Source organism: Nesoenas mayeri (assembly GCF_963082525.1).
Source record: "Nesoenas mayeri genome assembly, chromosome: Z".
Taxonomy (NCBI): Eukaryota; Metazoa; Chordata; class Aves; order Columbiformes; family Columbidae; genus Nesoenas; species Nesoenas mayeri.
The window spans coordinates 21,941,042-21,957,792 of NC_137542.1; the positions used below are offsets into that span (position 1 = coordinate 21,941,042).

Here is a 16,751-nt window from a genome sequence, read left to right on the forward strand (position 1 = left end):
GAAATTTAGATGAGTAACAAGCTACATAGTTTTAACAGTGAAGGCTGTTGGTGACTTGCACAGCTGTGGACATAACAGGTTTCAGACAAGGCTGGCTCTTCCTGAAAGATGTACAGAAACCAGAAAACAAAGGAGGAATCAAGAAAATAGTGATATTGCTGCAGTAATAATTGGATGAAATTTTGCTGCTCTGGTTTATGACGAAGGCCAGGACTACATGATAATTGACTTTTCTGATGTTAAAACTACAAATGTTATTTCAAGCCAATGATGCTATGTCTTGTGATGTGAGAAGGAAGAATTACAAATGTTAAAATGCAATATGACTTTTCCAGTTCTGGCACATAGTCAGCACCTGTTTGTAGTACACAGTCACTCGAAGTTTAAGTATATTGAAGTAAATAAAACACCACATGTTCAGATATTACATCATAGATGCAATAGGGATACACAATATATATGTAAATCATATAACAGACAAATACCAGGACGTAACATTAGATTACATGGGCATACTGGAAGTCATGTCTTCTCAAACCTTTCCCAAGCATAGCACTAATTCTTCTAGCTGATCTTCAACAAGTAGCTTTTGGCCAACTAATTAGATAAGTACAGGAAGTCTTTGTGCATGCGGAACATAACTATATATGATCTGAGATACTCATACACACAGATATGTGTTATTCAGTCTCAAATGGCAGCTGTATAAGATGAACAGCAAAACCCACCATCTAAAAAAACTGGTCCTAACCTCTGTGCATCACAATATTTTCGTGTATAAAATGACAGCCATTTTGGAAGTTATCTTGACACAAGTGACTGGGGGTCTTCTTGTAGTAACTTCTGTCTTTGATTTTCATAGTGCAATTCTCTGCCAAAGTGGAACAGAATAACTCCTGTTTGTGTAGTAAACTCATCCTACTGAGAATGATGCAGGGAAGTGATGACAGGACGAACAAATTTAAGAGAAATATCTGTGGTACAACACAGGCAGCAAACCTTTGTCTGGACACTTCCAAATTATGCACAATCTCTTCCACTTCTGGAGTAGAAGCATATAGTAACAACAACTACTACTACTATTATTAATAATATTAATAATTATTATCTTTCTTTTCTATTTTCCATTGTCTTCCCTTCCCTTTTCTTCCTTTGTGTTTCTCCCTCTTGCATGTGGGTAGGAGGCTTCAGGGAGCGTTCTGCTCCCAGCAAACACTTTGAACACACACTCTGCAGCCGAAGTTGGTGAAGCGAGAGAGATGAGAAAGGTCAGTGATCATGGGAGGGAAGGCACCAAGCCAAGTTCTCACAAGAGGTTCAGCCACACAGCATCTGATCATTAACGTCCATCAAACATTTTGGCTTGTGTCCAGCTTGTGAAACAGAATGGTGTCAAGGCAATAAGATGCAGGCAGAAAGCCAAAATTTTCCATGTAGATTTCGCTGCCTCTTAGGCTGTATTAAGGATGACCTGCCCTGTTGCTGCTTTGGACTACCTTACGGGTACTGCAGAACAAACAACATAAAGCATACAGCTGGTGAGACATTTGAGAGGTGAGATAACCAGCTCTTCGAAATTCTGCAAGGTAAAATATCAACAGGGTTCATATATCCAGAAACTTGACTGTTAGGTCTTTGCCAAACAGCAGTGAAAGAACAAGTCAGAATATCTGAAATGCATTACTTTCCAAATGATGTTGAGACTGATCCCAGAATAACAGGCTTTTTTTGTATGAGTAGAAATGAACTAGTCTGGATGCTGTACCACAGAGCCATGAATCAGTGAGCCCGAGTCTCTCAAGTGCTTATAGCATTGTGCTTATAGACCACAAGATACAGAGAGTCATCTTAAAATCTAATGGTACCTTGTTTTTATCTTTCTGAATCTAGGAAAGTCTTTTGCGTTCACTCTTTTGTCCCAGACTCAGCACAGTCTTATTACATGACTTGGCCCCAATCATGTTTTGTAATGCTAAGTCTGTTCTTCAACACAGGGTGTGACATCACATACCTAATCTTTCCTTGAATATGTTACTTTTGGAAATACTGCCCTTTGTTTGATCTTTTCAGGAAAGTTCTGCATTATTGTAATGGAATTATTTTCTCAGATTATTCAGTTTACAACTTCCAATACCTTAGTATTTAAACCACAAGACTCTAGAATTTTCTAGCCTTATGACTACGCTATTTCCAAGAAAAGGACCTAGTCAGCTCGAAGCATGATAAAAAGGAAGCTTTTATAGCATAGAAATTGTTTGATAGCAAAGTCTCCTAGGTCTCTTTTTGACCTCAAGTATGCAAATTCAATAGAATTAAACAAAATACCCTGAAGATCAGAGAAAATCATGGTACTTGAGACAAGTTTAAAAATTGGTTTCCTGTTACTTTACCCCAATCCTGGGCAGAATTTTTAAAGCATATTTAACTTGCGGGTTAGGTTGTCTTTTCATAATCTGAGTCATTACTCAGTATCCTATGTTTAAATAGATTTGTCTATTTCAATTCATGGCATGTGCTGTCTCTGTGAGACGCTATGGAGAAATTGTACAGTCATTTACCTTTGTTATTTTCTGCAGGATTTGGAAAGAGTAGTCATATTAGCTCAGCAGATTTAAAAATAATAATAGTTCTAAAGCACCCTACATGAGCTGTTAATTGGAATAATATGCACTAAAGATAAACCAGGCATTTTTTAAATGGATCCTAGTCTCTCAGAAAACTGAATAAGAAACTGTTGCTCTTTCATCTATTTAATTTTTGCTTTATGAGTATAATTTTAAAAAGTAATAATTAAGTTTAATTATACTCTAATCAAAGTTATTATTCAGCACCACCTTTGATTTTCCTAATTAAACAAGCCAAGCATAATTTCCTTTTCAGATGCCTTTAAAGATCTTGACCTTTCCTTTTGCTGTCCAATTTTTTAAAAATAATACCCAGTTATGTGTGCATATACATGATAAATTAAGAATATCAGCCTTGAACTTTTGTGTAGTTCTAAAAGAAGGTCTTGCCAAATTTTCCTGTATCGCTGTGACTTTAATTTGAATCACAGATGCTATACTAGGTGTTCTTGAGTTCAGTATTTCTTTAAAAGGAAGGTTAAGATCTGTACACAATGTAATAAGCATTTTTGTCTGCCTATTATTATTTGTACAGTTACTGTGACTACTTGGTGAAATCTATGTTTGGCTGAGTATCTAGTCATTACCTTGGACAATGGTCTGATTTTAGGAATATTTTAGCACAGACATAATTTGTCCTTTCTTCTCCCATTTGTCTCATCTTTTAAAATGACACACCTTATGACAGTGTAAATATAGAAAAAGTACCTTTACATGAAAAAGGAAAGGTATGGTTTATTAAAAAGAACAAAACCAGTTTAAAGTAATTTTTAGTGTGGAAATTAAGCCAATTCAGCAAGGTGGTAATTGAGACATATATTTACAATCTTTCAAAATAAATTACATTTTGAAGAATTAAAATTAGAGATTAACTTTAAAGATTTTGTATTTCTTATCAGTAAAATTTTATGCTAGTTTTAAAGAGAACTTCTGTTTCCTTAGTAGAAATCAAAAAGCTTTCGCAGTAAGAGCTAGACAGAATTTCCAAATATATGGCAATATTTAAATCTATTTAACTTTGCATAGGCAACTTTGGGCAGAATAAAAAGTCAATAACATAGAAGCTAAATTGTAAAAATAATAATTTGACTTGCATCAAATATGACTTCTACTATTTCTCAAACCAAGATATCAAACTCTGCTTCTGCACTGTTATCAGAAAAAAAGACCACCTCAGAATATTAAAATTAAATACTATGTTTCCACTATATACTGGTACTTACTAAAAATACAGAATAATGTGCTGGTAAAATGAAATTCATCTGGGTTCTGTAGGGTATCCTCTCATATTACAGCTATAATAACAATGAAGAATAATTCTTGTAGGCAAGATCCATGATGCTGGTGAATTATTCCACATTCTTAATTTATACCCCATTTATCCCCAGTTTGAGATTTCAGTGAGGATGTGTATGAGTTCTTCTGGTAGAGAAATTTGTGCTGAACTTTGCATGATTGTCTTACCTACAAGAAATACGAAATTTAAACTAACACGTATACATATTTAAACACAAAACTTCTTTTGTTCCAATTCCACTGCATCCTGCAGTTCCATTAGTGTTCCCTTCATTACTTTATTTTCTTTAGTCTCTGTAGTCACTCTTAAACTGTAGTAAACTTTAGCTGGGTGATGGGTATTGCTGATTTTTAATCTGAAAGGAGGAGTGATGATGCATGGGAAGCAGTGATGGAGGTGCATTTGGTCTTCCACATACTTGTTATATTGTTCTAAGAGCACTTCAATAACTATTTTAATAATGATTACTGAATACAGCTCTCTTGGGCAGAATCTATCAGTGTCCCTAAATGTATTTAACTGCAAAACCTGTGGAATTTCACACAGAGTAAAGTTAAGTACATGCTTGAGTAGATTTTTATGCTAGGCTTCACATGTTATACAACATACAACAAGCAAAAGCGTAAATCTGATGACCAAGTGATAGAAAGGCAGTGGTCCGTGGCTGCATGGTTAGTAAAGCTTTCAAAGAATTGAGTTTGAGAGACATGTCTTTAACATCACATAACATAGGAAGCACACAGTCCCTGTTGTTAGTTTAGTATTTCAGTAATTTCTAGTCATAACTTACCTGCTATGTAGCTGAGCATGTACTAGTATCCACATTTGGGGCACGAAGGACAGGGGTGAGAGTAAGAAATTCATGCAACTTTATTGAGGAAACTGAAATAAGCCAAGGATACCGCTGTGATTAGATGTGAATTCACACCTCCTGGGCTTGCGCTGCGAGGCAATGTTCATGGTTGATACTGGGTATCAATTTTAAGATGTACTTATTTACAACTTGAAGTGAGGTAGACTGCAAATCACCTGAAATGCTGTAGTGTGATACAGACTGTCAGTGTGACCAGGTGCTGTTGTAACTTTGTCTATTGCCACCCTATACCCATTGTTACTGCTTGCATTAGGACTACTTCTTACGGTATACCTTAAACCAATATAGTGTCTCAGTGGCAGACACTATGTCTTACATGCAGCACAGACCTTCCAAGCTGAATGTTAGCTATAGTTTGCTAAAATCAGTCATGGCGCACCTGATTAAAACACTGCTCACTTCAATAATAGCTGTGCTTTCTGATATTGCTGCACAGTTGCTAAAAATGCTAAAAGAGAAACTGGTTTTGTTTATAACAAAACCAGGAAAACAGTGTTACCGTGTTCCAGTAACTATGTTCCAGTTCCATTTTGTCCAACAACTGTTTCAGTCTCTTTAAACGAATGTTTTGTATTAATCCCCTTTTCTGATCCTAGAACCACCAACCACTGAACTAGAAAGTCTCTTGCTGCATTCAAAATAATGTTTAGATCTTCAAGTGTAAAGCTTTAAAATCCTTTCAGTCAGTCCTATATAGTGGAAAGAGGTGTGAGCACAGGAAGATGAGGAATTCACTGATCTATTTAACAGGCAGAAGGGTAAAAGGAAGAACTAAAAACTAGCCTCCGACATCAAAAGTTCCTCTAACCACTCATTTCCTTCTGTGTCTTATTTATTTGACAGTAAATTATAAAATAAAATTGAAAAGGTCACAGATTTTTTCATGTAGGAGCACATGGGATTTTCTGTGTTGTATTATTGAAGATTTCTGGGCTACTTCACAGAGAAAATGTAATACCACAGACACGGAGAGAAATGTGTATCTAAGTTATAAATAGGGATTAAGTTTTCTGAGACCAGACACACATGCTAAAAGAAAATGGATGTAGATTTTTTTCAGCCCCCAACTCCCTATTACAATCATCAAACTTCCATTAAGAAACCAAGCAAAACAAAGCAATGAACAAAAGGAAGGAAAAAGGAAAAATGACTTGGTACTGCTGTGCAAAGTAGTGTTTTTCAGCATTATTTTTGCTTGTAGAATTACATCATTACCTCGGAGCAGTTTTAAAGGACAGTGAGGAGGATGTATTCCAGTGGAAAATGGACAGAGCTGACACTTTAGGATGGACTGACCATCAGGTCACTATAGAAGGAAAATGCAGCTTTAGTTTTATGCAAAGGAAGCTTTTCTTATTTCCTTCAGAATCCTTTCCTCTTCCAGATGTGCTGAGCAACTGCACATCCTGGTTGCGTTCACACTTGCACAAGAGAGCAGATCTAGGAGATGCAATTTGATGCCAGCTTACCATTCTGATGCCATTCTCAAAAGCCTGGCGTGCGAGGGAAGCAGGTCCATCCACAGTCTTACCATCGTCATCAGGCCCCCAGCTGGCACTGTAGATGTGGATGTGCTGGGGATTAAGGCTTAGAGACTTTGCTTCTACCATGTCTGTCACGTCTCCATCCAGCATTCGTACACCTTCAGAATGAAAGACACAATGAACAGGACAAAACAACTCAAAATGCTGCCTTTTTTCCTTTTTCACCAAGAAAATTGTTGCATAGGACATTGGATCATAAGGATTGCTACTGGTGTTAAACAAACAAACACCAAACCGATGAAAAAACAAACAAACAAACAAAACATGTTTGTGTATGTGTTTCTGCAATGGAAAAGACACTCTAGATGAAAAAAAATTTTAAAAAGCAACTAATATTTTAAGATGGCCTTTCAAGCGTTAAAAATTATTTACAGGTCTTTTATCCACTATACAGACTTCAAACTTCAACAACAAACTTTAACGCTGAAGAAAACTTAAAAAAATACTTGAACTTTGAGAAGTTTGAATGTCTCACCTAGAGATAGTATGATTTTTCTCTCTCCTTTTATACTTCTATGCCTAATTTGAGTCATTCAGCAGTCCTAACTATCTTGACAGATGTAATAAAAGGATCTCTGCTGACAGAGAAACGTGTGATTATTCCTTCATTGTATGAGGCAGCAAAGAAGAAACTGGGGAGAAAGCTTCTGTTTACAGACTGATTGTCATGCACAGTAGCAAGGCCATTACAGGAAGTTAACTAACAAATACCTTATAGGTAACATTATTCAACTTGAAACTACAATATTGTGAACATCCTCCTCTGTGCAGAAGAAGCTTATGTGAGGTAAAATCTGAAATTTTTGTATTAAAAGAAACCATTCATGAAAGTTTGGACAAAACAATGTGAAAGCCCTTCTGAGATGAATGGCATAATGATGTTTCAAGATCATTTGACTCAATAAGGTAGGCTTAAGTCTAGAAACTGAGAAAATATTGAAGTTTTTCTTTTGGCTAACTGCAAGACTTTGACTGAAATTAATTCTGGCTGAGAAAACCACTGATACCAGTTTTAACCTAAACAAAAAAATGGACCTACATACAGCTACTGTGACATCTGATCAACGAGATGTTAAAAATTAACTAATAATTAGCATGTAACTGAATGACAGTATGGAACAATGATTACTTCCACAATTAATAAGTTTGATGCTCTTTCTCCTTAAAAAGGCCAATGTTATTTATAAGCCAAATTTACATATTTTTAATTACAGACACATTTCATGTTGCTCATGAGCTCAGACTGAAGTGACTTGAGTGTTTATCAGGACCTTAACTTCCAATTAACAAAAAGCATAGGGGGTGCTTTGTTGATAGAGGGTCTTTTTTTTTTTCCTTACTTTAACTGACTCAAAAAAGAAAACCGATCATATTTCTAAGTTCACACAAAAGCTGCCCATGTTTTGTGAGATAATAAACTTTTACAAACAGTGATCTCACTATGAACTTTACTTTATAAAAAAAGCCATTAAACCAACTCTGGGATTCTCAGGTTTTATTTTCCTTCCTCAGCATAATCTCAGAAAATTAATGATCGGTGGAAGTTGTGTTCTCAGTTTCATTCAAGCACATTAAAATACATTTAGTTCTAAATAAAGACAATAAAATGTACACTGCTTTTGAAAGAAGGAAAATAAAGGTTCCTTTTATGTCTCTGTTACTGTGTAGTCAGCCTGAATATTACTACATTCACCCACTGAACAACAACTCCGAATTCTGCCATTGGCACCTTAAGTAATTCACACCAGGTTTTTTTTTTTTGCTAACGGTGAAGTGGTCAAATCTAAAGCAACATGGACAAGACTGTGACTTGGGTGTTGCTCTCTCCAGGCAACAACAGACAGACGTGTTTCAAGGGTGACTTTGAACAACAGATGTCCTTCTCATTGGCTATTTAAAACAAAAATAATTCCTTTCTCTCTGTCTCTTTCCTTTCTTTTTTTCCTTTCTCTTTTCCTCTCCTGCCCCTGCCCTCCCAATGTCTGGAGCAGTTAATTCTGCCGATCACAAACACTCCAAACTGCATTTGGCATGTGGTGATAGCGCAACAAAAGCTGTCCAGAAGGCGTTTAACAGGCTACATTTGCAGATTGTTCCACCTAAGACTTTGGAGTTCTGTAAACTTTTTCCAATATTTGCAGTAATTGCCAAAATGTAAGCGGTATTTTAGTCTGAACAAACTTTGAATGAATCAGAGGAAACATGCAAAACTGAGCTGAAAGCAAGTTTTCTTTTAAAATATTTGTTTTAATCAGAATCTGACTTAAAGAAACAGCTGAACTAATTCCTCATCTGCTGAAGACAATCTACATCTGTTGTGCCATAATTCAGTGTAACTGTTTTCCCATCAGGACTCGAGCCCAGCCTAGTAACAAAGCACCCAAACCCCCACAGATACTTTGCAACTTCCACAATCAATCTGCAACAATAACAACACGTTAACCATCCCTTCCTATAAAAAGTCTCACAAGCTCTTTAGATGGTAATTTGCTCTGTGTGATTATGGCAGAGAGTCACATTGAAAAATAAGATCTAATCCCTTGGTGCACTGGTTTGTCTTTCAATGAAAGGGGCTGTAGCTTAGCCGGGTGCAAATTGAAGGCATGGTGTGTATTTTTTATAAGGAAGATTCCACAACCCATAGAAAAACTGAAGGTCCAGACTGCAATTTTATTCAAATTTTCTTCTCTGCAGATTACATCACCACTTACACCACATAAAGAGAAGGCTCCGACTTTCTAAGGATCTTATTTTTGAGCTTTTTGTGGTGAGAAGTTCTTAAATGTGTTGAAATGAGACAAAGAGTACAAACACATTTAGAAAAAAAATAGCATTACTACTGGATATCTTGTTAATGACTTTCCATCACAAAGATCATTAATTGGATTTGTTCAACTGCCAGTATTTGATGGAATATTGATAGAAAGGATTTCCTTCCCCTTTTGCTTTATCTCCTTACTATATTGCACATGTCCAGAATAATTATCTTGGTGGAGCAAATTCAACATCACTGTGTAAGGAGAATGTGATTGCTTTACCTTAGCCTTTGTTTCTTCTACAAGAAGGCCCAAGAATGGTCTTTAAATCCCTGAGAAACAAGTGAGCTGAACAGTAGTTTAGCATAACACAAGCAAATGTTTTTACACTCTGTCTGGCCTGTGGAGAGGGAACATAATGCATGCTCACTTGTGCAGCTTATGACTTTTCTAAGGGAATGGAGAGAGGCCTGCCAAATAGAGGTCAGCAGCAGTGAAACTCTTGAATACATACACCTAGTGGAAGGGGAAGCTGAACATCCCTTCCTGTTACCTTGGAATTCCCTCTCACCTCTGACTTTCTGCAGATTACCTGCTGAGACTCCCAAAGTCTTATATGCAAGTACTTGTGCGTTTAAAAGGCAGTACATTGTGCCAAGTGAGGTTGACACACAGTTATTATTTTCCAGCTTTCTTTTAATAAACAGTGTTAGTGATGGCTCTACAGAATCATAGTGACAGAGTGGATATAATTTTTATTTCACTTAGACCAGTGAAATTTCTTGTAGGCTGTTGTATTCTTAATACTAAATAAATAAATAAATAATGACAAGGTACACACATCCAGTATTTACTATGCACATTAACTGCATTCATTCTATGTCCATCTGAATCAGTTTTTACACTATATTTACAAAAGGCTGTGATTCAGCTAATATGCCTTGAGGGTTTCTAAATCATTATTATTGCACATTCCTAATGCTTAATAAATAGTAATCTATTAAGAAGCCACTGTTACTAACGGAGAAAATTTCAAGGGCTGTTGCAGGTTATGTGACTGTCCAACTCACAGTTGAGATTTCTCCCAAAGCCATCTTTTATCTCTATCAGTGCACTAACTCTCCTCTGACTTTGGTATGACAAGGCAATAAATCTGATTTCATAGCTGCTGGTACACAACCAAATGCCATGTCCACATGAGACAACCTGTTCATCTGCCACAAACTTACTCACTTGGCCAGATCAGATTCTCTAAACCACTCTGACAGGGTAACTTTGTGCAGATGGGCTCTCTGCCTGAAGGGAAATTGTTTTTCTGCATCACTCTAACCTGATGCTGGATCAGGTATTGTCTATCCTCTTGATTCCAGCAGGAAAAAAGAAAGCTGACATGAGGACAACATTGTGTGCTTTGGCTAATTTGAAATGCAGCTGTGCTCACATTTGATTTGGATCAAACTCTTACTGATCCAGTAGAGAACAGATACAGTACTATTAACATGGCCTCAACTCTGCCTGGTCATGTTTTTGAATTGTCCTTTTGTGTACGTATAGGTAAACATGTTTCTGTTTTCACAGACAGGCTCTATTTTGGGACATAAAATCAACAATTAATATGGAGTTTGAGCTATATGTCATTATATTGAAAGCAAATATACCAATCCCACGATTTAATCAAAAGTACAGGGTAAAACTTCACTTGAAACATTAAAATCTGGCACAGGCAGGCTACAGCCTAGGAGACACGCAGATGACATCTTGATAGTCATCTCCACAAGTTAAGCCAAAGGTCTTAGTTGAGTAGCCATAGAATTCACAGAAACAACTTAGAACCTCTTGGCTGAATGAAAAAAAAAAAAAAAGTGCAATATAATCTCATATTTCAGGTAATAATTTGATCACACAGAGGGGTCAAAAGAAGATTCTCTCCAACCACAGCCAAACAACACAAAAATGTTCTATGTTTGTTGTGTTGTGTTTGGGATCAATATGCAAGGTAATATTCCTCATGTGTATATTTGCTTCTGGCTTGTTGAAGCTAAACACTTAGAGCTCCAAATCTGGGAGAAAACTCAAATGTCCTAATTCTGGGGTTTGTGTTTTCATCAAAGGTCTTGTTTTCTATTTTTCTGTGTGTACTGAGAGGCAGCATTCCAGGGAGCACTGGAGAAGTGTCACCGCAGACAAACTCCTTCAGTACTGGTATTTAACCACCACTTTACAACTGAGATTTACTTGTTAACACAGCTAGGTTTGTTATCCATACAAATCTCTTTCTTTTGTTGAGAAAGATCTGAATGTACCATTTAGCACAAATGGCTCTTTGGTTACTTTTTTTTTTGGTGGGAGATTGTTTCACATACCTCCAATCTTGGCATTAAAGGCGATTCCTACTGTGCAGTGTGAGTTGTTTGCCGTGGCTGCCACTTCTCCAGCACAACGGGTTCCATGCCTGCAGTCAGACAAACATTTTTCCAAGTAAGCACAGACTGTTGGGATTAAAGGCTTTGACTTTGCTCATCCTCAGGTGCTAAAAGCATATATACCCACGATGTCTTGCGCCACTTAAGCCTCTGTAGTAATTTATACCCATGTTAGAGTATTCCTCCGAACACGTTTTACCATCATTATCACAGTCATATTAAACTCTTCATGGTAGGCTTTCTAGCTACTGGAAACACACACAGTTTGTAACAAAGACACGCAATGATGATACGTAATCTACAGCAACAGAAAAGTCTCAGATAGCAGTTCTTGTTTTTGAACCAAATCTTACATTATAGACAGAATTTTTGTCCTGCATTCTACCACAATGACTCAGGTGGTTATAGGTATATCTCCAAACAATCTCCAGCAGGCATAGCATGTACCATACTTTTCCATGATGAAGATGGGATTCACCAGTGCCCACAAGGGTGTTTAGATGCAAGGTCAAGACCAGCTATACACCAGGTATGCTCAAAACTTCTGTATAAGCATGTCCTGATGATGTCTTGGGCCAACCCTGCAAGCCTGCTCCCTTTCTGGGGGCAGAAAAAGCAGCTGAAGTACCTCCCACATCAGAGGCACACCCTATGCCTGCTGAGCAGTAACGGTATAGTCTTCAGAAGCTGCCGAAGGAAAATACAAAACTTCCAGTGGTTGCTCACCCTCTTCCACACTGTGGTGCAAAGCCACAGTGGGATGCCTTGCGTAGCCCTGATCCACGTGTTCTACAGGGTGACAGTGGTCATCCATATGGTCATCATGGTGGGAAAGCTGTCCCTGCTTTTTGTGATTTTCATCTGCCATATAGATTTCAAAGCATATTTTACACCAGTAAGTTTTGCCTTCACCCTTGTACAGTTAAGCAACTCCACTGCAGAAATGTGACACAAGCAACAAGGAGCAAACAGTGAACTTGAGCGGGCTGCTGCGGAGAAGAGATGCCGAGTTTCAAACCAGATAGGAAAAGAGATGAGGATTTGATGAGATATAGATAGAAAGTTAATGTAAGGCTTGGGTAGCCACAAAGAAGGAAGCTTAAAAAGTCATGGCGAAAAATAGATAACAACATGGCAAGCACTTCAGAAGAGGCTAAGTGAGGTCAGTTGTGTACACAGGTGCTCTTCTGCTGGATGTAGTTGACTGGCGGCTTACACAGACATCTGGAGAACACCAGTGTTTTTGAACTGAAAGTTGACTCCTGTGTTACAGACAAGAATTACAGTTGCTTTCTCTTGGTATAGCTTGTTTTGGGTAGAGTCACTCTTTATTTCCTTTCTATCAGTGCAACTTTTTTCCCTTAAACTTTTGAGACACACTGATGAGAAACACTAAGATAAGTTGTTTGGAATGGATTACTGTAAAATGAAAACAACATCAAATAGACATAGGGAAAGAAAAGAGAGGAAACAATAAAAAAAAAAAAAAGTGATTAATGCTAATCCGTTAGAATTTCAAGGAGATCATTGAGTTTACCAGATAAGTGAGATGTATATAACCTATGAGAGAAGTGTCAACTTTACTCAGAAAATTAAAGTGACAAGTTGGATGCTGATAAATCCTGATTCTGGATCAAGGTTTCATGATTATATGTGTATCTCAAATAATTGCCTACTTATCTCTTTACAGTTCATTATTTGGTTGCCAAACTTGATCAGAGAATTCTTCAAGACTGAATTTGAAGTTTATTTTTTGCATTAAGCCTAATTTTCAAGTGTAATTTTCTTCATTTCAAGAAAGCCTATCTAACTCTAAGTGATAAACTAATGCTTACACTACTACAGAATTATTTTGAAAAGTGACAAGTAAATAATTCAAGAATCACAGATGAAAACAAGTTTAAAAAACATCCTTTTTCTTTTTCAAGTATTTTCAAATAGTGTTCTAGCTCTGTGTTTATTTGAAGCAGTGCCTTTTAAAAATGTATTAATATTTATAGGAAAATGCCTGTCTTAAGTATTATTTACAAGACACCATGATTCCCAAACTTCCCTTCTTCTACTTATGATTTTGTCAGGTGCCACATATAAGTTTAGAGGTGTTGTCACCCACACATCAAAGCACAGATGACTGTACTCTAGAAATGTAGATGTAGCATACTCACATGCATCATCTCAGTGCATCGCTTATAATTTATTAATAAATCACTGCCTGCCTGGTGAAATGTATGTGGCCAAGCCACAGCTTTCCAGAGGGAAACTGCGTTGGCAAGAAAACCCTCCCAGATACCAAGTTTGGGAAGCAGTGATGGGAGGAAGGTTTTTCACTAGAGAAAGGAGGCAGACAGATACCTGTCGTGGCTTAACCACGGCTAACAATCAAAACCATGACAGCTGCTCAATCACAACCCTCCACCCCACTCCCAAATAGGGGAGAGAATCAAAAGGGAAGGGAGAAACTTGTGCATTGAGATAAAAACAATTAAATAAAATAACAAAATAATACTGATATACCACTAATAAGAACAATATATATAAAATGAGAATATGATGTAAAATAAGTGATACTTGATGCAACCCCTCACGAAATCCATCCACACTGAGCAGTCAGTCCCAGGAGGAGAGCACCCTGGTCCCAAACAGCCTATCCCAGGGAGAGGGTGAGACAGAAAAGCAAAAAGGCACAAGGCCAAAATAAAGGAACTCCTGAATGGAACTCAGCTGAAAGGGAGAAGAACCTGAATGGGTTTCCCCACCCAGAAAGCCCAACTCTTCTTAAATATGAAGCATGATGCTAATGGCATGGAATACTCTTACTGATCAGCCTGGATGTCAGTCAATGCCTATCCCAACCATGCCCCTCTTCCTCACTGCCTCACTTGCAGATAGAGAGCTCAGAAAAGACCTTGGCTCCCAGGTAATAACTAAGATAACAGCAGCTCTTACATTCTCTTTATTCCAGCTCAAAGACACTGGAAAATTACTTGAAGAAAAACATTAGGTCTGTCCCAGGGTGTTAGCTTCTTGTTCTCAAACTAAATCCAAACAATGACTGTCCTAGGTATGAAAAAGAACATTTTCTAGCTGCATGAAGAAAATTAACTCACTTTCAGTCAAACCTGCACAAAATCACACCAGGAGAAGGGAGGCTGCATGAAGAAGAATGGCATAGCTGCCACTGTGTCAGCTACATCCACCGAGCACCATCAAAAGGGTTAGATTTCCACTGGATCACCAAATACACCCCGGTCAGCCCAGGAACATGTAATGTTTGTAGAGGGGAAACAGGAGGGGACAGCCATGGCAGCCGTGTCCAGGTCACTGTAGGACTGAACCTCCTAGCAGCAACCCACAGTAACATGGGATTAACAGCAACACAAAACTGTACCCTAAATTCCAGCTGAAGTGGACGTAGCCACAGTGGTAAATGTAACTTCAGTAAGAAGTATTATAGCTGAGGAATTAAAGGACTGGTACAGAAGTATCATGACACGTATTTATTGAAGTAAAGCACAGTAAGAAATTTCATGCCAAATCATCACAGAAAAAAGCGTATTGTAGAGAGAATTTGGACAGTTTTACAACATGTGAGTTAAATTAACTTTGATAAATATTTCACTAGTCCTCGCGTATTGGAAAACCCTTCTTTTAATCATATTTTAAGTCCAGTAATAGTATAAATTTAGTTTGTAAGCAGATTTTTATGTCAAACCCTTGCTGCTCTGCCAAGATTATTTTTAATTGCATTCTGTATTTATAATGGAAATGACAAAGTTACAAGTTGTTTTATTTATTTCTAGGTCATATGTATAAAATTGCTCTTCTTACCATCAGTTCCTCACTGTGTGAATTAATCATATATGCAAAGCAATTTTTTTAATATATTATCTTTTATGGGTCTTTTAAGTAATATTTCAATTATGCTGTGAAAAGGAAGACTTTCTAAAGAATCTGTCTATAAAATATTATGTTATTTCCACACTGCTTTTAATTTTCTCTGTCCAGATTTTTGCTTGAGGTATACAGTTTGGAAAAGACTCTGAATTCTGCAGTTAAAATTAGAAAAGACTTCTGATTAATCATTACACTAATTTCTTAACTTGATAAATAAATATGATTAAACTGATGCCTGAAATTGATTAAGTCTGCTTTAAAGCTATGAAAATGTCTACTGAGCATGAAATCCTGAAAACTTCACACTACAAACAGTTTATGGAGGCAGCATAACCAGTAACAAGAGGTGAAACAAGAGGCACTTTCAAGTCAGCATTTTTTGTGAATGTATATGCATCAAAACACAACAAACTCCCGTCTTTGTGAGATGCTTGCACCACATACAACTTGTTTAAAAAGTTGATGCAGACCTAGAACAAAGCATGACTGCCCTTCTACAAAGGCCTATCTTGATAAACTTTAGGGTCAATGCTTCATTTCACTGGATCCTTTGCCAGCGTATGTTGAAGGGAAATAAGTTCCCAGGCTATTAAAAGGCACTTTGAAGAGACACTCAGCTAAAAGGTTTTGCACTTGTCCTTTGTGTTAATGTCAGTGTGATATAGTATCACAGAATAGAACATGAAAGAAAGCTTGGTTATGAGACATTCTGCCTATCTACAAATGTCTCCTACCTGGAGTCTAATAGAAAGAAAAGAAATGGAAAGAAAAAAAGCTTGTTTGTTGTTGTTTGTTTGTCTTATAAGGAGACACAGGAAAAATTGCCACTCAAAGACATTTAGACTCAAAAGGCCCCCAGGTGAAAGAAATAAGATGTCACAGGCATCACATTCCAAAAAGTTGTAGTTAAGATGCTTATAAGTTGGCCAGCACTTTCCACCATAAAATAATCTTTTAAGATTCTGCCTAGCTTTAACTGCTGTATTGAAGTTTTCAATTCCAGGCAAATAAGCACAGCTTTTTCAGAAACGTATTTATTTTCACTTTTGCATAGGAGAAAAAAAGAGCACAAAGAACCAAGAAAATACACAGGCAATTAAGATCAATTTTCTTCTCTTTTTATAAAGAGGAAATTTGTCAGTCATAAACAAAAAGTCAGTAAGCTGTCAAAGACCTACTCAGGAAAACCTTAGTAAAGATTTTTTTTTTTTTGCCTTATAATGCCCTCACTATTATATGGAGAATTTGAAGTAAATTGTTGAAGAAATACACTTCTATTAAAAGGTGTATGTTGCTTTTTTCTTCTGCATGCATAACAGTGCTTGAGCACCTGGATGCT

At 37.1% G+C, this 16,751-nt stretch overlaps 1 protein-coding gene across 1 annotated transcript in view; it reads right to left on the reverse strand.

Annotated features, from left to right (window-relative positions):
- The window catches only part of PCSK5 (proprotein convertase subtilisin/kexin type 5), a gene marked incomplete at its 5' end in the record, with an annotated part of 194,028 nt that overhangs the window by 83,638 nt on the left and 93,639 nt on the right, over positions 1 to 16,751 (reverse strand). The window contains 2 exons of the mRNA XM_080362313.1: positions 6,265 to 6,437; positions 11,459 to 11,547. Coding sequence (XP_080218439.1) covers positions 6,265 to 6,437; positions 11,459 to 11,547 — 262 coding nt within the window. The remainder of the gene's footprint in view (positions 1 to 6,264; positions 6,438 to 11,458; positions 11,548 to 16,751) is intronic.